General features: G+C 37.8%; 1 protein-coding gene and 1 pseudogene across 2 annotated transcripts in view; one reads left to right on the top strand and one right to left on the bottom strand.

Annotated features, from left to right (window-relative positions):
* The window catches only part of ASXL2 (ASXL transcriptional regulator 2), a 128,821-nt gene that overhangs the window by 81,119 nt on the left and 22,341 nt on the right, over nt 1-25,361 (bottom strand). For both annotated transcript variants that reach the window (XM_057308963.1, XM_057308964.1), the window contains exon 2: nt 458-540. In XM_057308963.1, the coding sequence (XP_057164946.1) occupies nt 458-540 (83 nt within the window). The remainder of the gene's footprint in view (nt 1-457; nt 541-25,361) is intronic.
* Nucleotides 20,523-20,613, top strand: LOC113247727 (U6 spliceosomal RNA; annotated as a pseudogene).

Here is a 25,361-nt window from a genome sequence, read left to right as displayed (position 1 = left end):
GCTGTTTTATTTGTTGTACATAAAACTATTATTCGAAATATATATTGCTTTGTTTGTATCTTTTCCATTTTATTCCTTTTGGCCAAGGTTATTTCTTCCTAGACTGTCCACCTCTGGCATTCTCCATGTACTAGAGAATATTTTTTACCTGCTAATGACCAAGCTTATTAAATCAAAAGCCTGAACTCATAGATGAAGACTTGAAGATGGCTCCAGGCCTCCTAAGAATTAAAGTGCATGGGTTGGACACAGCTAAGAATTTTTTTTAACTTACTTATGTTTTTGTAACTGTGCTATGACTGAAAACGTCAAAGATCTGACAACTGAACAAATCAGAAATTAGCAAAGCAGTTATTACGAAATCATCAATCTTCAGGACTAACTGTATACTGCTGTACACTATGAAATATTCTAATCAAGTATTATAATTATTACTAATAATATTTAAATAACTCACCTGATTTCTTTTAGTCCTTCTCTCTGGATAACTTGAAGAATTTCTTTATGACTCATGGGTGTATTGGGGTATTTTTCTAAGACCTGAGAAACAAGTATATAATAATAAATTATTTCTTCTTACTTTGTTATTATAATTATATATGTAATTATATTTCTTATTCTTATTAAAACTATGTATTAATTTCATCCAGCACATACATATCCAGAGACTTTCCATCCCTTATATTTTGGGACAATAAGAAAAACAGAAAATTAATGGAATATAAACAGGTTCTTCTCTCTTTCAGCCACAAACAATATGTCAAGTCCTGAAGTAGAAATGGATCAAAAAGGATAAGATTAATAACTAAATTATTATTAATGTGCAATATGAAATGTTTATTTTCTGCCTCCACCCCCATATCACACGCCTAACTGTGGATCTACTAGAGGTAAAGACTATCCATCTTTACATTTCCAGCAAAGCTAGGTAGGGGATGAATGCTCAGTAAATTCTTAACCAAAACAAATGAATAATACAGTTGTAGCAATATTAAAAGGTATCTATGTTCTGGTTCTGGTAAAAAAAAAAAGGAGTTAAGCATAGTTTGTCCTTCTCTCAGGCTGAATACAACTAAAAACCTGGACAGAATGCATGGAGCAGCTATCTAAGGCCTCTGAAAATGGGAGCAGTGGGTCTGGAGGAGGAAACCACAACTAGAAATTATACTAACCCCAAAGTGAGTTTCCTGGTTTTGTTTCCTCTGGGACCACTCAGCCTAGACTCAAGGGCAGTACATATTCAGAATTGTCCACTAAGTGCAGACAGAAATGGCTCCAAAAGAATTCTCTTTTTTTAGTCTGAGGATCAGTAAAGGGGCCCCTAAGGAGACAGAGTTTTCTGGGTTTTTCCCTCTTCCTCTTGACCTATGCCCCCAAACAAGCCAAGGGCAGCAGTCTTGGCAGTGATAAAATCAGCAGTGGCTGAACAGGGCCCTAAAACTCCAACAAAGTAGAATCCTTCTGTTCCCGTAAATATGAAGGGAAGCCACACAGCTTTCTCTGCCATCCTGTTGTCTGGCATCAAAGGCAGACGTTGTGGAAGTATACAGCAAAGCAGAGAAATGAAGCCCCAAATGTCTAGCCATGGGACAAGGAAGAGGGTCACTAGGAGCCAAAAAGTATCAGGGAACTTGCAAAGAGAAAGGAGCTCGAGAAAGTGATACCGTGAAGATCTATAAACACTCCTGGGGTCAGTCTAGAACTATGCATATGTGTATCTGACCCCAATCATACTACCAGGTTCCCAAATCAGCCACTAGGTGGTACACATGCAGAATAGATCAGAACAGCTCTGCAAACGCTTTGAAAACATAGGAATTTTAGTGCAGAGAAAATGGGTTGGAAGTTTGTCATCTGAACCTAACGAAGTAAAATGCCTACTTCAAAAAAAGGACACCCCACCCCCCCGTCATTCTCTACTGATTTTAAGCTTGACTTCTTAAAGCATAGTTATAATACTTGCTTTAAAGTCTTTGTCTGGGGACACCTGGGTGGCTCAGTTGGTTAAGTGTCTGCCTTCGGCTCAGGTCATAATCCCAGAGTCCTGGGATCGAATCCCAAATTGGGCAGGAGCCTGCTTCTCCCTCTGCCTGCCACTCTCCCTGCTTGTGCACGTGTACTCAATCTCTCTCTCTGACAAATAAATAAAATATTTTAATAAAGTCTGTCTGCTAATTCCAACATTTGTGTGTAGGTTGTCTTTTCCTTATGAGTTCTTGACATTTTCCTAGTTCTTCATTTGTCAAGTGATTTTGGATTGTATATTAGGCATTCTGATGTTATGTTATCTTACTGTATGTCTCTTTAAATCCAACGGAGAATGATTGGGGGGGTGGATTTTTAAGGGAAATCTGCACTATTTGTCTTTGTCTGACTTGTTTCACTCTGTATACAGCTAATATACAGATGACAGATTTCCTTGTTTATGGCTGAATAATATTCAACTGCATACATATAGTAATTTTCTTTATCCAATTATCTGTTGTTAGACACTAAAGTTGTTTCCAGGGGCGCCTGGGTGGCTCAGTTGGTTAAGTGTCTGCCTTTGGCTCAGGTCACAATCCCAGGGTACTGCGATCGAGCCCCGCATTGGGCTCCCTGCTCAGCCTGCTTCTCCCTCTCCCTCTGCCTACTTGTGCTATCTGTCAAATAAATAAATAAAATCGTTTTTAAAAAATAAAAATAAAAATTTAAAAAATAAAGTTGTTTCCATTTCTCAGCTATTGTGAATAATGCTGCAATGAATACAAGGGTGCAGATCTCTCTCCGAGATAGTGATTTCATTTCCTTTGGATATATACCCAGACGTAGGATTGCTGGTAGTTCTCTTTTCAATTTTTTGAGGAAACTCCATATGGTTTTCCATAATGGTTATACCAACTTATGTAGCACAAAAAGAGCTTTTATATAGAGATATACACACAAAAGAAGGTCAAATAAGAACAAAAAAGACTGATATAGCTACTAAAAAAACAAACCCGAGCCCACAAAAAAAGTATCTTCCTATAAAGACTATCTTCCTGTAGTGCTGCCCAGATAATACATACAAAATTTTTACATTTCTCCCTTATTTGTAAATATTTCTAACTGCCTTACGGTTTACAAATATTGCATAGCCATTTCTGTTTCATCTGATCCTCACAACAATCCAAGAAAGAGCAGAAGAGGTTTAGTTATGTCTATTTTACAGTAAGACTCAGAGAAGTTATGAAGCATAGCCTGAACTTAGATGGTAAAAATCTTAATTCCCTAAGCTAAAGAAGATAATAATAACACTTTATACAAAGCAAACAGTTCAATGATTTAAAAAATATATTTATTTTGTTAACTAAAATATGCACTGGAATGATAAAAACTGTGCTTCTGCTGGATGGGTAGGTTCTTACTTGCAGAGGCAAAAAAAACCTAACAGGATTGCAGAAATGTCACTTACTATTTTGATTAAGATGGGAATGGGACATTCAACTATAAAGATCAGACAGAGACCTTTTCCTTACAGGTCTATTTTGAAACATGACAAGATAAGCTTAATGAAAACGTCAGCCTCCACATATGTCTATAATTAAGTCGATACTTCAAGAGGTAGGTTCCTGGCTCGGGCTTTAGTAACGAGCAAGTACATAAAAATGAAAAACAAGATCCTGGTGGGGCCTGGGAAGATTCCAAATATTTTGGGTGTGTTTCTCAAAATCTATTATTAATCAGGCTTCAGGCACCTAGGTAACATCAGTCAGTTAAGTGTCCCTGCTCTGGACTTTGGCTCAGGTCATGATCTCAGGGTTGTGAGACAGAGCACCACATCGGGCTGGGCGTGCAGCCTGCTTAAGATTCTCTCTCTCCTCTGCGTCACCCCCACTAAAAATAAAAACAAAAAATAAAAGCTAGACAAGGGTGTTTCACCAACTTCCAATGACATTTCATGGTATTCCACAAAGAAATTAATTCCAGGTGCTGAGTTACTATACAAAGTCATATGCACCATATGTGAAGCAACACGGGTTTCCCCAATGATAAAACATATTCATTCTAGAAAATTAAAGCATACAAAACAAAACAAAAAAAGGTTTTGTTTGATTGTATGTATAAAGGGATTCTGCCAAGAGAGAACAGGACTTAACATTTTGGCATACTCCCTTCCAGGAGTTTTTCAGTAACACTGTACACAGTTGAGATTTCTTCTGCATATACCAGTTGGTATTGTTTTAATATTATCACAAGCCCTTTCTTGCAAATCTTGAGATATTAATGATATATTTCATAGCAGCATAATACTCCGCTGAATGTGTATACACATATACACCCTGATTCACTTAATCCTTATTTCCTGTTGTTGCATATTAGAATCACTTAAAGAGGCACTATATCCTGAGACACTATACCAACACAGGCTTAGAAAGTGAGACAGATCCTAACTTTATTCCTGACTCTACCATTTAAAGCTTTGTGACTTTGGAAAGTCAATTTCTGAGCCTCAATTTTATCAGTAAAATTAAAATAAGAACATCTTTAACTTATGGAACAACTATGAGCATCAAAGAGAATATTTTATTTTGAGCTGCTTTGCTTAGAACTGAAGAAATAGCATATTGTCAATAATTGTGTGTTATTGGGGTTTTTTTACTGCAACAAATGCCAAATGTTTCTGATTATTTTTTTAAAGTTTTCTAACAAGTGGAATTCCTGCATAAAGTTATTTTAATATTACCAAATTGCTATCCACCAGAAGTATAGAGTCTAACCATACCATTAACCAGCATTTGTATAATTTTAAAAATCCTTGGTAACTATTTTAAATATACATATACTATAAGCTTAAAATGTTAGTTACTAATGAGGTTGGATTTTTCACATCATTAGACATTTACATTTCCTCTGTTAATGACCCTGACATGAGGGAATAAGCTACTTGATCTAAATAATAAAAATCAGATTAAAAAATAGAATTATAGGGGCGCCTGGGTGGCACAGCGGTTAAGCGTCTGCCTTCGGCTCAGGGCGTGATCCCGGCGTTCTGGGATCGAGCCCCACATCAGGCTCCTCCGCTATGAGCCTGCTTCTTCCTCTCCCACTCCCCTGGCTTGTGTTCCCTCTCTCACTGGCTGTCTCTATCTCTGTCAAATAAATAAATAAAATCTTAAAAAAAAAATAGAATTATAAAAAATATATAAAATTTAACAACCACAGGGATGCGTGGCTGGTTCAGTCAGTGGAGCACAGGACTCCTGGTCTCAGTGTCATGAGTTTGAGCCCCATGTTAGGCGCAGAGTCTACTTAAAAAACAAACAAACAAACAAAAACAAGAAACTTAGCAACTACATCACAGAAATATGACAGAGATGTCTGAAAACTAGAAATACACTTCGTTTATTCCATTACAGAAGGTAGAACCAATGATTTCACCAAGTAATGATTTCACCAAACTAAATTTATTTCTATCAACAAGTTAAAAGAGTAAAACTGTACAACTTATTGGCCCAAAGCAGAAAACTACATTAAAAGCATTGTTACGGGTATAAATCATGCTCCATATTCTAGGCAGATGCAGTTCCAACACAGAACTTCCCCTCAAACGACCCATTTGATTGCTGGAAGAAAACACACAGCTACTGAAATCTATGAGGAACTCTGCTGCTGCAAGTTCTACTTGGGAAAGTGGGAAGATGTAGAGGTTTCTGTAAACCATACTGAAAACCCAGGAGTTGACAAAAGAAGACCAGTTTGTCCAACAGATGTTATTGCTTGCCTTGGTCAAGAATTAGAAGGGATTTCTAGGGAAACGGATAAAATCATCCAGGGGGCAATTAAATTTCACCTTGTTACTATCATTAGGAAATCCTGAATACTAAAAACATATAACACAAATTTAAATAAGAGCACAAATCTGCTTGATTTTCTTAAATGGTATCAAGTGCTTATAACAAACACTCCTCTCCATACAGACACACAATAGTACATTGACTGAGACTCTGTTGTGGTCTCTGTAAGAGCTATTAATATAAGCAAGGAATTTCGGCTGAAAAAAATTTTTAATTAATGGAAAACATTCAAGTATTTCAAAGCATAGGTACAGAGGTCAAACAGCCTGCTTCTAATAGCTCTAAGAATACATCCTAGGTGACTAAAGGCTCTAAACCCTAATCCTTCATTGGTAGAGTGAGGGTTATAACATTCTCATAAATAGGAAAATGAAATAACACATTCTGCAGTATTCTTAAGTTACTGTAAGTGGCTGATAAACCAAAGTGGCTTTTGTTTTTATTAATCAACTATATGACAAAACTGTTTGCCAGTTCACATTTCTGATACTACCCTCATTTAAAATTTCACCAGTGTTCATTAAGGGGGAAGAAAAATGCAAAAGAGGGGCGCCTGGGTGGCACAGTCAGGGTTAAGCGGCTGCCTTCGGCTCAGGTCATGATCCCAGGTCCTGGGATCCAGCCCCACATCAGCTCCCTGCTCAGTGGGGAGCCCGCTTCTCCCTCTACCTGCTGCTCCCCCTGCTTATGCACGCTCTCTGTCAAATAAATAAATGATTTTTTTTAAAAGATGTTATTTATTGGGGCGCCTGGGTAGCGCAGTTGTTAAAGCGTCTGCCTTCGGCTCAGGGCGTGATCCTGGCGTGCCGGGATCGAGTCCCACATCGGGCTCCTCCACTGTGAGCCTGCTTCTTCCTCTCCCACTCCCCCTGCTGTGTTCCCTCTCTCGCTGGCTGTCTCTCTGTCACATAAATAAATAAAATCTTTAAAAAAAAAAAAAAGATGTTATTTATTTATTTGACGAAGAGACAGACAGCGAGAGAGGGAACACAAGCAGGGGGAGTGGGAGAGGGAGAAGCAGGCTTCCCGCTGAGCAGGGAGCCCAATGCAGGGCTCGTTCCCGGACCCCGGGATCATGACCTGAGCCGAAGGCAGATGGTTAATGACTGAGCCACCTAGGCGCCCCTAAATAAAATATTTTTTTAAAAAGCCGAATATTTAAAAAAAAAAAAAAAAAAGAAAGAAAAACAAAGAAGATAGCATGCTTCTCTCAGGCTACCTGCCCTTTGATTTTTCCAATATTTTCATCTCAGATAATTAACAATACCCTACACTAATTCCTGCTGGTAACAAAAAAAACATTACACAAGAAGCAAAATTTACGATATGAAATAATTTTACATTAAATGCCAAGAACTTCACAATCATATCATTTCTCTAGACTTTAAATCCTGTTTACATTACAGATATCCAACTATAAAAGACCAGATATAAGACTATTCTGCAAGAAAAAAACAAGAGTGAAATATCACTGAATAAGGCACTCGCATTCATATGCAAAAATATTTTGATTAATTAATCATAATAAGGCTTCTTTGTCTGCCCAAGGAGCTAGAAAATGGAAATTAATAAAAATTTCTCTGACGGGGCAGCTGACTGGCTCAGTCAGAACATGCAACTCTTGATCTTAGGGTCATGAGTTTGAGACCTACATTGAGTGTAAAGCCAACTTTTAAAAAAATTAATAAAATATCTTAAAAATAAAAATTTCTAGGGGCACCTGGGTGGCTCAGTCAGATAAGCATCCAACTCTTGATTCTGGATCACGTCATGATCTCAGGGTCATGAAGATGGAGCCCCAAGTCTGGCTCTGCACTCATCAGGAAGTCTGCTTAAGATTCTCTCCCCCTCTCTGCCCCTCCCCCACCCCCACTCCCACACACCTGCATGCGTGTGCGCGCGCGCGCTCTCTCTCTCTCTCTCTCTCAAATAAATAAATAAATCTTAAAAAAAATTTCTCTGACATATCACATCTAAATTGAAAAGTGACTACTAGGGCGCCTGGGCGGCTCAGTTGGCTGAGCATTAATTTGCCTTGGACTCGGCCATGATCCCGAAGTTCTGGGTCCTGCATCAGGCTCCCCTCTCAGCGGACAGCCTGCTTCTCCCTCAGCCCCTCACCCTACTCGTGCTCTCTCTCTCTCTCAAATGAATAAATAAAATATTTTGGGGAGGGTATGTGTTGTGGTGAGCGCTGTGTATTGTGTTAAGACTGATGAGACCTGTACCACTGAAATAAATAATACATTATGTGTTAATAAAATAAAATAAAATTACACCCTAAAAATAAATAAATAAAATCTTTAAAGAAAAAAAAAGGTGACTACTAAGCCACTATTCAAATGAGGCATATTCAGAATTTAAAACATTTATATTATTCATGGTAATGGTAATGATAAAAATTAATATGTTCTCATTTATTATCCAGAGCAAGGAATTACTTTAATATGGTTGCATTTTACTATTCATACAAAAATACGTTATTTTAACACAAGACATTAAAGTTATTAAAACTGAAGACCTAAAATTTTTGTATGCCTTTTAGTGAGGACTTCACAGATTTTCTAGGTCTACTATTCTTTAATAAAATAAAATATAAATCCGTTAGTTAAAACTGCATAAGAGATAACTTATTTTCCTTTAAAAAAAATGTTTATCACTAGTTCCTTTAAATACTGCACTTAGGTGGCTCTCGGTTTTGGCTCAGGTTATGATCTCAGGAGCTCTGCGTTCAATGCAGTCTGCTTGTCCCTTTCCCTTCCCCCCGGCTCCTCCACGCACTTGGCACTCTCTCTCAAATAAATAAATAAAATATTTTAATAAATAAATAAAAATAAATACTAGGCAAATTATTTGTGGGGATGCCTGGGTGGCTCAGTCAGTTAAATGTCTGCCTCCGGCTCAGGTCATGATCCCAGGTCCGGGAATCAAGCCCCACATCTGGCTCCTTGCTCAGCGGGGAGCCTGCTTCTCCCTGCTTGCTGCTCCCCCTGCTTGTGCTCTCTCCCTCTCTCTCTCTCTGACAAATAAATAAATAAATAAAATCTAAAAAAAAAAAAAAACCCACAAAAGAAAATTATTTGTGCTAAATTTTCTCCATATTTAGAGCTATATAAATCATTTAGTTAGGGGGAGAAACAGAAATGTTTTTCAATTAAAGACTGAAGTACTCTATTTTTAAATGTTTTATTATGGAAATTTTAAAACATATACAAAAGTAAAGAGAACACTACAATTAACAATTACAACACATGGCTTATATTTTATTTCATCTATACCACCAGCTTCTTTCCCTCCACAAACTGGATGATTTTGAAGCAAATCTCAAACATTTCATCCATAAATACTTTAGTTAAATCGCCAAAAAAATGACTCATCCTCTAAAAAAGAAAAATATCATTTAAACCTTCAAAAAATATAGTTCTTTAATATCAAATTATTTAGACAATGTCCCCAATTTTCATGAAAAAAACTTTTTTTTTTTAAAGATTTATTTGACAGAGAGTGAACAAGCACACACACAAGTGGGAGGGGCAGAAAAAGAAGGAGAGAGTATCCCAAGCATACTCTGCCCTGAGCTCAAGGCCTGACCCATGGCTCAATCTCATGACCCTGAGAACGCAACCCGAGCTTAACAGACTGCACCACCCAGGTGCCCCCAAAACAAACCTTTTTAACAGTTGGTTTGCTCAAATCAGTATCCAAAGACCCCTACATATCACTTAACACAGGTCTTAAACTCTCTTTTAATTTATGGGTTTCTCTCTTTTTTCTTCCAATTTATTTACTGAAGAAACCAGGTAGACTGTACTATAGTTTCCCACATTCTGTATTTTGCTAATTGTATAGTTCTTTGTCTCTGTATTTCCTGAAAATCAGAATTAACACCTAGAGGCCTACTCAGATTCAGATTTTATTTTAGCAAAAACACTTCATAGGAAGTGTTGTATACTTCCTGTCACACCACATCAGAACAGACAAAATATCTGTGGTCTCTTTTTCGGAAATGACTATTATAAAGTTTCATTTTATAAACTACAAACTATTTTAAATTATAAACAATAAACTATTATAAAGTTTCCCACCATCATTCCAACCTAGTTCTTTTTGCAGCCACTGATGATCACCATCTAGACTTGTTATTTTATTTAGGTGTTCACAATGGCGATAAGTCTACCATTCCTTCTTCATTCATCAGCTAGAACACTTCTAAAAAGAAAGGTTTTCCTCCATCTACTATTTGGTTACCTGAAGGACATACGGCTCACACAGAAAAAGGCTAAGTCCTTGTTTCTTTTAATGAGTTTGAGAATTAGCTGGCTTTCGTAGTATGCTCCAAAGGTAACCAGTGAAGTCGGGTTGTTTGTTGGAAGCATCATCAGATATATTATGAATACCATTTTATGGAATATCATTATGAATTTTAATATATTTTTGTGAATTAATTTCTGTATTTCCTCACTTGCAAACTGGTTATTCATGACCATTGTCCATTTAGTATATATTCCATTTGTATGAGTTCTATCTTCACATTCAGCATAGTAAAACTTTAAGATAAAGAAATAATAAAACTTTTACTGTCACATTTATTACAAATATTTTTTCCAGTTTATTATTCATCTTTCCATTATTGTTGCTTTTCAATGGAGATTTCTGTTAACTTCACATATTACAACTGACTGGTCTTTTCTTTTTATTTCTTTTAGCACGTCTACATTTATCTCCTCTCCCTTCGATAGCTTAATATTTTTCCATCTTTTCATTTACATCTAACTTTGAATTCACTTAATTTTCAATAAGAAAATATGCACAGAGTGAGAAAAAAAAGGTACGCACACTAGAGACACCCAAGAGTGAGAGATGGAGAAAGGAACAAAATTGTCACATATATATCTGAGCAAAAACACTGTATTCCATTAAATTACTATTACATACTATTATGATATTGTATTACTATTACATTATTTTACCGCAAGTTTAATGTAAACAAAAAGATCACAGTGCTTTTACAAAACATTTAGCTTACTTTAACCACAGGAGGGCAGTGTTTATCAAACAAAAGTACCATTCCTTTGGAATTGTTCATGGAACTACTTACAAAACACAATTTTTAGAACTACTTTATGACAATCGGAGTAGCTACTCATAAGAATTTTTTGTTTCAATGTAAACCCTTTGCCCAATGTGAGACCTGAACTCACGACCCCAAGATCAAGAGTCACCAGCCACGCTCCTCTGCTCAGAAGAATTAAAATTAACACCACACTGAATTAAAACATGATAAAATAAATTGTTTTTTAAAGTGTGCTTAAGGGGCGCCTGGGTGGCTCAGTCAGTTGAACATCTGCCTTCAGCTCAGGTCATGATCCCAGCATCCTGGGATCAAGACCCGCCATCGGTCTCCTTGCTCAGTCTGCTGTTCCCTCTCCCTCTGCCTGCTACTCCCCCTGCTTGTGCTATCAAATAACTCAAATCTTTAAAAATAAATAAATAAATAAATAAATAAATAAATAAATAAAGTGTGCTTAATACATCTATTTGTTTACTGGCAGACTCTCACATCCAGCTAATAAAAAAGATATTAAAATTATACTTTGAGTACCAGGAATAATCTAGAGAGCCCCTAAGATTCGAGTTTAACTCTAAATAACAGCAGTATTTCAATTATTGCTGCACTTATGAGTTCCTTCCAGATATGCACAGATATGTGGAGCCCAAATTTTACATCATCTAGATGATTTCACTTTGCACTTAAAATGTACAGATGAAAATATGATCATCTTTATAGATTTATATGAGTGTTATATGGCTTACTATCCAAAAGCTTCAAATGGTGTGACTGATGTCACAGTAATGAATAAGGTCACGCAGGATATATACGGAATGATGAAAGCCTATGCTATAGAACCAACATACCAATGTTAAAGAGTCAGAGAAGAAAAACTAGCAAATAACTAAGGAGTGGCCAGAATAGGAAGAAAATCAGAAGAACATGGTGCCTCAGCAAAGACAAAAGCATTCTAAGAAGGATGAAATGGTCAGCAACTTCAAAAACCGACTACGAGTTGAGATAACAACTTCAAAATCCACTGTATTTTGCAACAAGGAGCTCTTTAATTAGCTTTACAAGTTCAGATTCCACTTAATCAAGAGGGAAGAAATCAAACCTGAGAGGGTCTAAGCACTCAATGGGAGGTCCAGAGGTGTCAACAGGGAGTTAAAACAATTCTTCCTACAACAGTGAAGGAAATGAAGGAGTCAAGGAAAAACTGTTTAGTCAAATGGACCTGAACAAGTTTTACGGAACCAGGATGAAAGGAAATGAAAGTATCCCTAGCTGCCCAATTCTCCCCCATCCCAACATGAGAGGCGAATAGATTACTCAGATCAAGTTGGACAAATCCTTCATTATCCAACCTTGTGCTACTTAGAATTTCACACTTGGGAACAAGATGAATTCCAAGGATGCAGAATCCCCCACCTACCAAACTAACCATACAAAAACTCTCTATGTGAGTTTAGAAGCTAAACAGATAATAACAATCCATGGAATTTTGAAAGAATAATAGAGCCAAATATCTGAAAAGGAAAAGAGGGAAAAGGACCTTACCTGGCTGCTTAGCAATACTGTTGATCACTACCTCTGTCCTGAGATGCACTCCTCCGTTCAGCTCTGTGACACCAGACTCCCCTTTTCCTCCTACCTCTCCACGGACTTTTCATTCTCCACAATCCTTTAATGTTGATCTTCCTCAGGATTCTCTCTTAATTTCTAATCTCCTTGCACATTTTCATCCTCACATGGTTTCAAAAATCAATACTCTCCTACAGCAGTATTCTATACAACCTGAGTAGTGCTTATCACACTGCACTTACTATAACTGCATTTTAAATCATTGGTCTTGCCCAGTGGTACATAAGCCCCATAAGGGCTGGGACCTTCTGTCTTGTTCACAGAGTAGCCCTAGTGCCTATCATATGGTAGGTCTAAAACGTGGTGGCTGACTGACAGAATTAGGAACACGGGTGGCAAAACTGGCTTTAGACAATAGTAAAAATATTTGTTTTGTTTTAAATAAGAAAGAAGGATGAAAGGTTGAATGCAAATGCAAATAAGTTAGTAGATTCAGGGCAGAAACTTAAATGCAAGAAGTGGCTGAGGATATCTAAATAAAAAGAGACAGCTAGAGATGGCCAGAGAAGATTACTACATAGGCTGGCTTCGTAAACTCACAAGTATAGTTTTACTTAAAGGTCCCTCAATTCTGAACAGCTCTATCAAGTCATTCTGATCTAGTTCATTCCACTTAGATTCTTTTTACCTGATTATCCAAGAAGTCTGTATGTTATGCACACACCTTAGTTCAAGCAAAAAAAAATTCTCAAAACCTAATTCTCCCAAAATTCTTGATTTAATACTTACCTGGCAGTTAAGTGCCAGGTACTGTCTGAAGTGCTTTACATACATCAGCCCATTTAATTTTTATAATAAACCTATAAGGTAGATATAATTATGGCATTTTTTTCAGATGTGAAAACTTTGGCAGAGAAAATAAGTAACTTGCCCAAGGTCCCATCAGCTAGTAAGTGATGGAGGACAAGATTCTTTGCTCCTAAGTATTACGCTATACTGCCTCTCTCAATCAGTTACACATGCATACTACTCCTAAAATTAACTGTTACCATAACATACAATTACTTGTATTAAAATACATTACAATTACAATTTTAAGTGCCAAAACCAGGGGCTGCAAAGATGAGTAACAACAAGTCCTATAGTTCACAACTAGGGTAGAGAGAGAGTGGCAGAAAGGACGGGACAACTATTAGATAAAAAATAATAAAAAGATATAAAGAACCATGGAAACAAATTTAATTCTTCCTATGAAAGTTATGCAATATTTCAAATATAGAGGAAACTACAAAATAAAAGAAAACTTACGTATGGACAAGCTTTGTCTAATCTGCAAAAGAAAATGAAGGAACTTTCTGAGAAGACAGAAATGTTCTATACCTAGACTAAGGTGGTAACACAGAGATGCACACATTTGTCAAAATGAATTGAGCTGTACTTTTAAAAACGTGTGCATTACACGAAATAAATATTACACCTCAATAAAGCTGGCATACAACCTCAACTAGTTGATTTTTAAATAAATTAGGGTGCCTGGATGGCTCAATCGGCTAAGCATTTGCCTTCGGCTCAGGTCACGATCCCAGGGTCCTGGGATGGAGCCCCAAGTGGGGCTTCCTGCTCAGCAGAGAGCCTGCTTCTCCCTGTGCCTGCTGTTACCCCTGCTTGTGCTGATAAATAAATAAAATCTTAAAAAACAAAATTAAAGCAAAATGAAGGAATAGTGGAAAAACATACCACACTCCCTGAAATTCAAGAGTAAGCACAAATTATGGAAGAAAATTTGAAAATGGGCTAGGATGGAAATGATCTGTATTAAACTCAACTTATTCATACTGAGAATCAGACTGTTTTTATGCCTGAAATGACCATACAACAGAGACAGTGAAGGGATATCCAACAGAAAAAGTTAGGGAAAGAGGGGTGAGAAGCAGAAAGGATCAAGTTTTCTGGGGAAAAAATAAATAAATCTTTAGGAAAAAAGATATTTGCATAAAAAGATATTTTACAAAAAAGATTATTTGTATATAATTGTATGGCCATCAAACAAAAATAAAAGTAGGATGCCAAGAGACAGCAGACGATATACAACAGGCCCTGCTTTTAGGCAAGCGAGCTTTCTAATGGTAGCAACAGGCAACAAGTATGTAAGAAAAAAAAATTTTTTTTTCACATACTGATAAGTACAATACACAAAATAAAACAGGATGATAACGCTGACAGCAAATGGTAAGAGAAATGATTTCAATGAGTAGTCAGGTCTCAGTGACTACCCGACATGTAACTGAGAACTGAGTGACAAGTTGCCAGACATGGGAATATTTAAGGGCAAAACAAAGGCAAAGGCCCATTTGAATAGTTTAGCTCAAAAGCTACGAAAAGTTTTAGCTTACTTAGTCACATGGAAAATAAAATTCAAACTCAGTAATAAATATTTCATCAGGGTGGTTTTACTTAAAAAACAAAGAAACAGAGGTGTCTGGGTGGCTCAGTCAGTTAAGCGTCTGCCTTTGGCTCGGGTCATGTCCCAGGGTCCTGGGATCGAGTCCCACGTCAGGCTCCTTGCTCAGCGGGGAGCCTGCTTCTCCCTCTTGCCTGCTGCTCTCCCAGCATGTGTGTGCGCGCTCAAAAAAAAAGAAGAAACAAACAACACATCTAAAGAAAACAAAAAATAGACAGTGAAGTTTTATTCCCTCCTCCTCCTCACTGTCCACCCTTATTCTCCCCATGTCTTACATATCCTCCTAACATTAAAAGAATCATAAGCAAACACTCTCACTTTTGAACAAAAAAAGGCAGCAAGTCACACACAATATTCACTATATGACCTTATCCATTTAGGATATCTTGAAGGTCCTTATGTTTATATGGAAAGCATCTATTCTTTTTTTATAGCTGCATAATATTCCATTGCATAGACACACTATGATTTACTTAGCCATTTCCAATTTGGGGACTGTTTCCCATCTTTTGCACAGTATGTAGCAGAAACAGTTGGTGCCCTGTATCATATCCCGAGTCCACAGGTGAACTCAGCTACATTCGCTGTGGACAATTCCCACTTCCACTAACAGTGTCCCACCTCATGCTGATAATAGGCCTATCTCAAGTTTCCATGAGTCTCTCCACTTTTCTGTCTCAGGGCTTTCTCCAAAGCCAAGGAAACCCAAACAGCAGCAGGGCAGCCCACGAGTGCAGAGGAGTTAGCAACCCTACCAGAAATTCTAAACCCCTCCCAGGTTGAACAAAATGCTCCAGACTGTCTTGACCCATTATGTACACATGCAAAAGACCCACAAATGAAGAAGTCATGATGACAGGGATGAAGGCTGTTTATGAACCCAACAGCATAGAGCCTTCCTTTCATGAAAACTGATAAAGCTTAGCTACTGCTGCTGTGGAGTATCCAAAACTTGTCATCAAAAAAGGCCAACTCTGAGCCCTCTGTAAGCTACAAACCCTCAAAGAGATGAGCCAGCTATCAAAGGAGAAGGAACAAGAATAGGCAAACAACGCTGGTAATACCACTCTACAAAAGTGTTACTACCGGAAAAGTACTTCAGTAAAAGGATTCTAAGATAAAAAGTAGGTTCCAAATTCTAGGGTTGTTAGACCATCCCTGATAAAAACTTCCAATAAAATTAAGTAAGCTAACCACACACTAAAAAAATGGAGCTGGGGGGGGGGGGGGAGTAGTCAATGCCTGGGTGACTCAGTTGGTTGGGCAACCAGCTCTTGGTTTCAGCTCGGGTCATCATCTACGGGTCCTAGGGTCCGGCAGAGAGTCTGCTTAAGGATTTCTCTCCCTCTCCCTCTGCCTCTGCCCTTCCCCCCGCTTGGGGGTGCACACACGCGTACTCTCTCTAAAATAAATAAATAAATACTTTTTTAAAAAATAAATAAATAAAAATTAAAAACTGGAGCTGGTATAGCTCCTAATTAAACTTAGGGTGCACGTCTCTCCCAATCTTCCTTTCACTACAATTCCCACTTACGATTACAAGACAGATAAGAGTATATGAATAATAAAATGAATAAGGTTGATTTCGAAGATATCAAACTTCAAACTCTTCAAGAACTACTTTTTCTCACAATCACTAGTGAAAATGGCTAGAAAAATTGCCTGTTTTTAAGGAAGCCCAATAATTACAAAAACCATAAAATGTTCAAACTTCTGATCGTAATGCAATAAAACCATAAATCATAAAAAATAAAGCCCTTAAAATTGTTCTTAATCCCTACCCCAAAAAAATGTTGGACCAAGAAGGAAATCACAACTATAGTAGCTAGACAAAAGAAAAAAAAAGTAAATGAAAGGCATAATTATGGAAAAGAAGGAAGCAACTTATTATTTTTAAGTGTTTCTCTTATTTTCTTAAACTACTTGAATTTTTTTTATATTTAACTGATTTCAACAAATATTAACTGATTTCAACAAATATTAACTGATTTCAACAAATATCTAAGCACCTTCCATACAGCTGACCCTTGACAACATGGGTTGCAATTGTACGGTTCCACTTACACACAGATTTTTTTTATAGAATAAAGTACTACAGATGTATTTTCTCTTATGATTTCCTTAACATTTTCTTTCCTCTAGCTTACTTTATTGTAAGAACACAGTATGTACTACATATAACATACAAAACACACGTTAACCAACTGTTTTATCGGGAAGGCATATGTCAGCAGTAGGCTATAAGTAGTTAAGGTCGGGGGAGTCCAAAGTTACACTCAGGTTTTCAACTGTGTGGGGGGTCAGTGCCCCCAACCCATGTTGTTCAAGGGTCAACTGTAGTTCCATCACATAACAAGTCATCTAAAATATCCAAATTTATACTCTACTATCCTCAACATACTATCTTCACAGGATTAAGTTAATCCAATTCCACTGTCTCTCAAAAATCATTCTCACATACACCTTTGGTAACAAAGTTATCCTCTGTTAAAAATGTCCTTTTCTCTCCAGACCCGTATCAAAAACTTAACCTTTTGTACAGGTGCATACCCCTTTGAGAGTCTGATGACAGCTATGAAAACTCTTCTCAAAAAAAAAAAATTAATTTTTATGGTTAGTTTCTATGGGTCCACAGACCCCATGAAGCTTACGGTAGATTTGTGATTTTAACCACTTATGTACCATTCAACATTTCTCTAGTTAAAAGGCCTTGATTTACCTTTGGAGATCCACCTCCCTCCTCCATTCTCAGTCCATATGGTGGGAACCAACACTAGCAATAAAGCAGGAAACAAATGAGCACTTTCCAACCTCTTGGCCTCAGTAATTCGCTTAGAAATGGGCAGAAGACTCAAACTAGGGCTATAGGAGCAGAACAACACGTGAAAGACATTTTTTGCCCCAGGAACTACTGGACTTAAACTTAGATGATGGGAGACTGAAGCTAATAGTGTTCAAACACCCCAAAGACAAACAAAAAGAGAAAGAGCAAGAGATACAAAATCTTGATAATGCCTTTATTTAAACAATGAATCCAACCATACCTGAAGCTCTTCCCCCAGATTTTCCAATGACAACAAATTCTCTTTTCCTTTCTTCTACCATTTTGGGATAAATTTTCTACCATTTTCAAAATAGTCCCGACATAGAGCCCATTCCTAGATCAAGATTAAGATCTCCTGAAGTAGATAACAAATCTATATTCTGAATCCATACACACGGGTTCATAACAGTAAAGCTAATTATGGTGAATACACTGGCAATAATTAGAGCCTACTAGTCACAAAAAGCTTTTAGCCTAGTTTAGCAAAAAAACCCAAAAACAAAAAAACATTATTTTTTATTTAAGCTTTGTAAATTACTTAACTATATGATGAAATATTCCCAGAAACCAGTGAAAGCAATGCTTTGAAGCTACCAAGACAAGGTAATTGTCTTAGGACTGAGAAATTGCACAGACATCAAACAGAATCTGGGCTTCTAAATCCCTGCTCCAAAGAACCAACCTGAAGTCTCATTTCACCCATGAAGTCTGCTCGCATCCTCAGTGACACACTTCCCTCTCAATCTTAGGTACTTAAAATGGGCAATTTCAGGAGCTAACTACACATTTATCATTCCTACTTATTTTTCTTAATATTTTAATTTATTTTTTTAAGTAGGCTCCACACCCAACATTGGGCTCAAACTCATGACCTCAAGATCGAGTCACGTGCTCTACAACTGAGGCAGCCAGGCGCCCCTCATTCCTACTTATCTTAGTCTCTTACTCTTGTCTGCACATACTGAAATGCACTCATTCACAGAGATGAAACAGTCCAGGTTTTAATCAAAGAAGAACTAGAAAAAAAGCTCCTGAAGAGGACAGGTAACCAGGTAGTTCCAACCTAGATTTACTGAATTTCGCCTTTTAGAAGAAAACTCAGTCTTCTCATTGTGATTAATACCGCCACCCCCACAGGATCCCCCCCGACGTACAATTTCTATTTAAAGCTCCGTGAAAAAGTGGATTAAAATACCCTTTTTCTGCCCTTGCAAAGTTTAAAAAAAACAAAACAAAACAAAACTGCAGGCACTGTCCAAAGAGAACTTTATTAAATAATGAGGGACATTTGCACAATACAAGGAAGGAAAAGACAACATAATTCAGTCACTTCTCTATGAACAGACTGACGAATCTCACCATGACGACCTCCTAAGACCAATACTCCCTGCTCCAGCGCCTGCCCTTCCACCTCCTTACCAGCTGACAGGAGGTCTAGCGAACTCCTAGAGGTCATACGAGAAATAAGAGCCATCGTTCCTCCACAATTAGTAAGCCCAGTGTTATCTCAACATTAGTGACCATGTTACATACTAATAATTCTCCATAAACCAAAACAAGATTAAATTGGGGGGGGGGGAATGAAACAAATTAACCTGATATACCAACGGTGGTTGCCACTGCGTAGTAGGTCAATGTGTGATTTTTTTCCTTTTAACCGTCCCCATATTTTTTAGCATGTGCAAGTTATTATTTTGACCCACAAAAGTATTTTTCATTTTTATGCAGTCAAATCTTGTCCTTTATGGATTCTGCTTTTAAGTATGCTTTCCACAGAATGACACAAAACCAGGGCAACAAGAAGGAAAATCTCACCGAATGTGACTACATAAAAATGAAAAACTTGGTACCATATGTCTGCACATGTATGCACATGTACACACACAAACAAATAAACAAAATCTAAAGAAAAACGAGGGAAAAAATTGGAAAATATATCACACACAGAAAAAGTTGTTATAGAGATGCCTGGGTGGCTCAGTTGGTTAAGTGTTTGCCTTCAGCTCAGGCCATGACTCCAGGCTCAGCGGTCAGCCTGCTTCTCCCTCTCCCTCTGCTGCTCGTGCTCTCTCTCTCAAATAAATAAAATCTTTAAAAAAAAAAAAAGTTGTTATAAATAAATGAGAAAAACAATTCGAAAAAAAAAGATCTGGCAAAGGGTATAAAAGGGTAGTTCAGAGAAACAAATACAAGTGGTCAGTAAACATTACAAAGCTGTTCGACCACAGCCATACAACCATAAATACAGAAACTGAAATCAAAACCAGTTTTTTTTTTCCACCTACGGAGTTGGTCAAAGTGAAAAAGACTGAAAAACCCATTATTTGTCAGGGTGTGGGGAGCAGATACTGTCATCCATTGCCATAAGATGGAACAATCCTTTTGAAGCACAATTTGGCACTCTACAGCCCTGGATGGCTATATCTTTGACCCACCAATTCTAATATAAAAGCTAATTCTATGGCTATATTCTTATAAGAGCACAAATAAATATGTACAGCATTTACTTAAAATATTTTTGCGACATCACAAAACTGGAATGGCCTAAATTCCAGTAAGTAATTAGTAAAACAGATTTATAATTAACCAAATAAAGGAGGAATATGCCACCATGAAAAAGAGCAATGTGGACATCAAAACAACCGATAACAAAAGAGATAAACTGAACTACATCAAAATTTAAAACCTATGCATCAAGGGACACAATCACCACAGTGAAAAGCCAACCTACAGAATGGGAGAAACTATTTGCGAATCATGTATGCTAAAGAGCTAATATTCAGAACAGTGTTTACTTCAGCAGCACATATACCAAAATTGTAAGAATACAGAGAAGATTAGGGATGACATGCAAATTCGTGAAGCATTCCAAATTTTTTTTCCCAAAGAAGACATACAGATAGATGGTTAACAGACACATGAGAAGATGTTCAACATCACTCGTCAGGGAAATGCCAATTGAAACTACAATGGTATCACCTCACAACTGTCAGAATGGCTAAAATATAACAACACAGGAAACAACAGATGTTGGCGAGGATGTGGAGAAAGGGAAACCCTCTTACACTGTTGGTGGGAACGCAAACTGGTGCAGCCACTCTGGAAAACTGTATAGAGGTTCCTCAAAAAGTTAAAAATAGAACTACCCTATGATCCAGCAATTGCACTACCAGGTATTTACCTAAAGAATACAAAAGTACTGATTTGAGAGGCCTGGGTGGCTCAGTCCTTTAAGCATCTGCCTTCGGCTCAGGTCAGGGTCTCAGGGTCCTTGCTCCTTGCTTCTCCCTCTCCCTGCCCATGCTCTCTCCCCCTCTCTCTCAAATAAATAACATCTTTAAAAAAAAAAAAAAGTGAATCATGAAATGACAAACATTGTATGATTTCACTTATATAAGGTATCTAGAGTAGTCAAACTGACAGAAATGGAAAATAGAATGGTGGCTTCCAGGTACTGTGGAGGGAGGAGGAATGAGGAATATTAATGAGTACAGAAAAATCAGTTTTATAAGTTGGGAAAGTTTTAGAAATTCATCACACAACAATGTGCATATATTTAACGCTACTGAACTGCACCCTTTTTTTTAAGATTTATTTATTTGAGACAGAGCGAGCGGGGGGGGGGGGGGGATCTCAAGTAGATCTCAAGCCCCGATGAGCTCGGAGACTGACCTGACTCGGGGCTCAAACTTACGATCCTGAGAACATGACCCAAACCAAAATCAAGAATCGGATGCTCAACCAACTGGGCCACTAGAGAGCTCCCTGAACTGCACATTCAATGTAAAATATATGTATTTTACCACAACTTTTTAAAAAGAGCAATGTGATTGATAGACAGTAACATTAATGATAGAATCTAGGTGGTGGGTATACAGGTATTCCCTGTAAAATTCTTTCAACTTAGCTGCATTTTAAATTTTCATAATAAAATATTCTGAGGACAAACAACAATGTAGCACTCTGAGCAGGTATATGAAAACAGTCACACGCTATTAAGTGAAAAATGCAAGTTGCAGAATTATATATAGTTTAACTGCTTTACCCTCTAAAATTTGGGGGGGTGGAATTACATAGATGGAAAGAAAATTTCTGTCCTTACATCTTAATGACCTTAGTCATTATCAATATTTACCTCTGGAAAGAGTTGGAGGTGTAGAAGTCTTTTTTGTTTTATTTTTTATTTTTTTAAAAGATTTTATTTATTTATTTGATAGAGACAGCCAGCGAGGGAGGGAACACAAGCAAGGGGAGTGGGAGAGGAAGAGGCAGGCTCCCAGCGGAGGAGCCTGACATGGGGCTCGACCCCAGAACTCCGGGATCACGCCCTGAGCTGAGGGCAGATGCTTAACAACTGAGCCACCCAAGCGCCCGTTTTTGTTTTTTTTTTTAAGATTTTATTTATTTACGTGAGAGAGAGATCGCGTGCGTGCGCGCGTGTGCAAGCACAAGCATGCACAAGCGGGGAGGGGCAGAGGGAGAGGGAAAAGCAGGCTCCCCACCAAGCAGGGACCCCGATTCAGGGTTCGATCCCAGGACCCCAGGATCATGACCTGAGCCAAAGGCAGACACTTAACTGACTGAGCCACCCAGGAGCTCCTGTAAAAGTCTTTATACACTTAAATATTTGGAAATTTTGCCAAGAGCATTTATTACTTGTATTGTATACATATTATGTTTATTCAGGTTTATCCACCATTCATTTCCCCATTACAAAGCAAATATTCAGTTACTGACATCTAGTTTCATGGCTTCGTTTTTTTTTTTTTTTACATTAAAAATCTCAACTCTTCTATAATTTGTTTTGGTGTGTAACAGAAGGCAGATATATACATTTTCCCCCAAGATGATTAGGTTTCTCAACACGACCTTTATACTGATTTCTTAAATATATGTCACGGTCTCTGGATTTTCACATCTATAGTATTTACCAGTCTTGTCTTGTCCCACATCAGTGTCACATTGCTTTAATCACTGTACCTTTGCAATACATTTTAACATCTACTAATATGTTATACCTTTCTTTTAATGTTACACTTCTTTTAAAAAATATTTTTAGTCTAACCCTGCTGAACTTTTGATTTTGTTTTGCACAGTGGAACTGTTTTAAATTTATAAACTTACCTGATAAGAACTGAAATTTTTATCATACTGATTCTTCCCACCCAGATACAAATTGGATCTCTTCAATTTTTCAAGTCTTTCCCTCATCCTTTTCAGGGATTTTACAGTTTTCTTCACCTAGATCCTACACAATTCTTATTCAACTTATTTCTAAATACTTTATATTTTTCATTATATTTTGTTAATTATTAGTATAAAGGAATTCTACTGAAAAACTTTTCGGGGTGCCTTGGTGGCTCAGTCACTTAAGCGTCTGCCTTAGGCTCAGGTCATGATCCCAAGGTCCTGGGATCGAGTGGAGCCTGCCTTCTCCCTTTCCCTCTGCCTGCTGCTTCCCCTGCTTGTGTGCTCGCTCTCCTGCTCCCTCTCTCTCTCTTGTCAAATAAATAAAATCTTTTAGAAAACAAGAAGAAAGAAAAACTTTTTAAAGATTGTATTTATTTGAGAGAGTCTGTGTAAGCGCATGCAGGAGTTAAGGGGCAGAGGGAGAGGGAGAGAATCTCAAGCAGACCCCGCACTGAGCACAGAGCCTGACTTAGGGCCTGATCTCATGACACTGAGATCACAACCTGAGCCAAAACCAAGAATCGGATGCTTAACCAACTGAGCCTTGCAGGCACCCTCTACTGAAACGTTTATATTTACCCTAACAATCACCTTCTGAACTCTTACCTAAATCTAACAGGTTTTGGTTGATTCTTTGGAGATTTCTAAATAAGCAATCACAATACCTACAAACAGCAATACTTTTTCTCTTTAATATTTATACCTCACTTTTCATGTGATATACCTACAATTTCCAAAACAATGCTGAATAAAAGTCGTGATAGCAAGTTTTGTCATATTTCCAACTTTTTCACATATCTGTCTCTATAGTTTCACCATCATTATGATGTTGGCTATTAGTTTGAAATATTCTTTTTGTTGGGGCGCCTGGGTGGCACAGCGGTTGGGCGTCTGCCTTCGGCTCAGGGCGTGATCCCAGCGTTATGGGATTGAGCCCCACATCAGGCTCCTCTGCTATGAGCCTGCTTCTTCCTCTCCCACTCCCCCTGCTTGTGTTCCCTCTCTCGCTGGCTGTCTCTATCTCTGTCAAATAAATAAATAAAATCTTTAAAAAAAAAAAGAAATCTTTTTGTTAAATGTATCCTTCTGCCCAAACGCAAAATTAAAGTGATCAGACAATGGATTGCTTGCTGTGCTTCATTATTTAAAAAAAAAAGGGCACCTGGATAGCTCAGTCAGTTAAGCATCTGCCTTCGGCTCAGGTCATGATCCCAGGGTCCTGGGATTGAGTCCTGAATTGGGCTCCTTGCTCTGCCTGCTGCTCCCCCTGCTTGTGCTCTCTCTTTCCTCTCTCTCTGACAAATAAATAAATAAAATCTTTAAAAAAAAATTAATAAAATAAATTTTTAAAAAAGCAATATGCTTAGTTTCATTTCCACTATTCGCAAGACAGTCAACTATATCGAAACTGCCCACACAAAGAAATTCTATGCGTGTTTATCCACCTGGGTATGTAGATATTTAATACTTTCTTTTACTTAAAAGATTTTAAACAGATAGTGAATATTAATAATTGCCTTTTTGACACATAAGATAACACTAGTCTGGTAACACTAGATGCTGTAACCAAATCTCAAAATTTCATTAGCTTAACACAATACAGGTTGTTATTTGGTTATCAACAGTTATTCAGTTATGACATGTTATTAACAGTTCAATGCAGCTGATTCCTAGTCATTGCACAGTTTTTCTCAAGCAAGTAATTCAAGTAACCAGAGTCTTTCCAGTATGTGGTTCACCATGCCTTAGGCCATGAAGTTCTCTACATCTAACCTGAGAACACGTGGAGAGAGTACACCCTATCCTTAAATAGCTTAACTCTGAAGTGACACACATCACTCCTGTTCACATTCCACTACAAAAATAGCCATGTAGCTTGGGACACCTGGGTGGCTCAGTCGGTTAAGTGTCTGTCTTTGGCTCAGGTCATGAGGTCCTGGGATTGAGTCCCGCACTGGGGTCTCTGCTCAGTTGGTAGCCTGCTTCTCCCTCTGCCTGCTGCTCCCCCTGCTTGTGCACGGTCTCTCTGACAAAATCTTAAAAATAAATAAATAAAACTTAAAATTAAAATGCCATAATCTTCCTAAAGCCCTTAAAGGGCTCTATAAATTTTTTGATGAAACCTTGGCCACTACATGCCACAAGGAGGAAGACTGATACCCTATGTAAACTACTTTCCACAGGCCAGTGCCAATCCAGATCATTCCAGGAGATCTTGGGTTATTGGTAGGACATCCAACATGTCCTACTGAGAGAAGCTAGAGTAAACTGAGACAGAAAGGAAGTAAAACCTACCAAGAATCCCAGAGAACACAGTTTGGTCCTAGTAATGACACATCTTACCTCCATGACTTTATCTCTGTACTCCAGCAACACCAGCCTCTTCACCAATAATACTAGACCAAGCAGGCACATTACTGCCTCAGTCTTCACGCT

Source organism: Ursus arctos, unplaced genomic scaffold, assembly GCF_023065955.2.
Source record: "Ursus arctos isolate Adak ecotype North America unplaced genomic scaffold, UrsArc2.0 scaffold_8, whole genome shotgun sequence".
Taxonomy (NCBI): Eukaryota; Metazoa; Chordata; class Mammalia; order Carnivora; family Ursidae; genus Ursus; species Ursus arctos.
The sequence above is the reverse complement of the archived record's forward strand: the minus strand, read 5'-3'. Positions and strand labels throughout refer to the sequence as shown.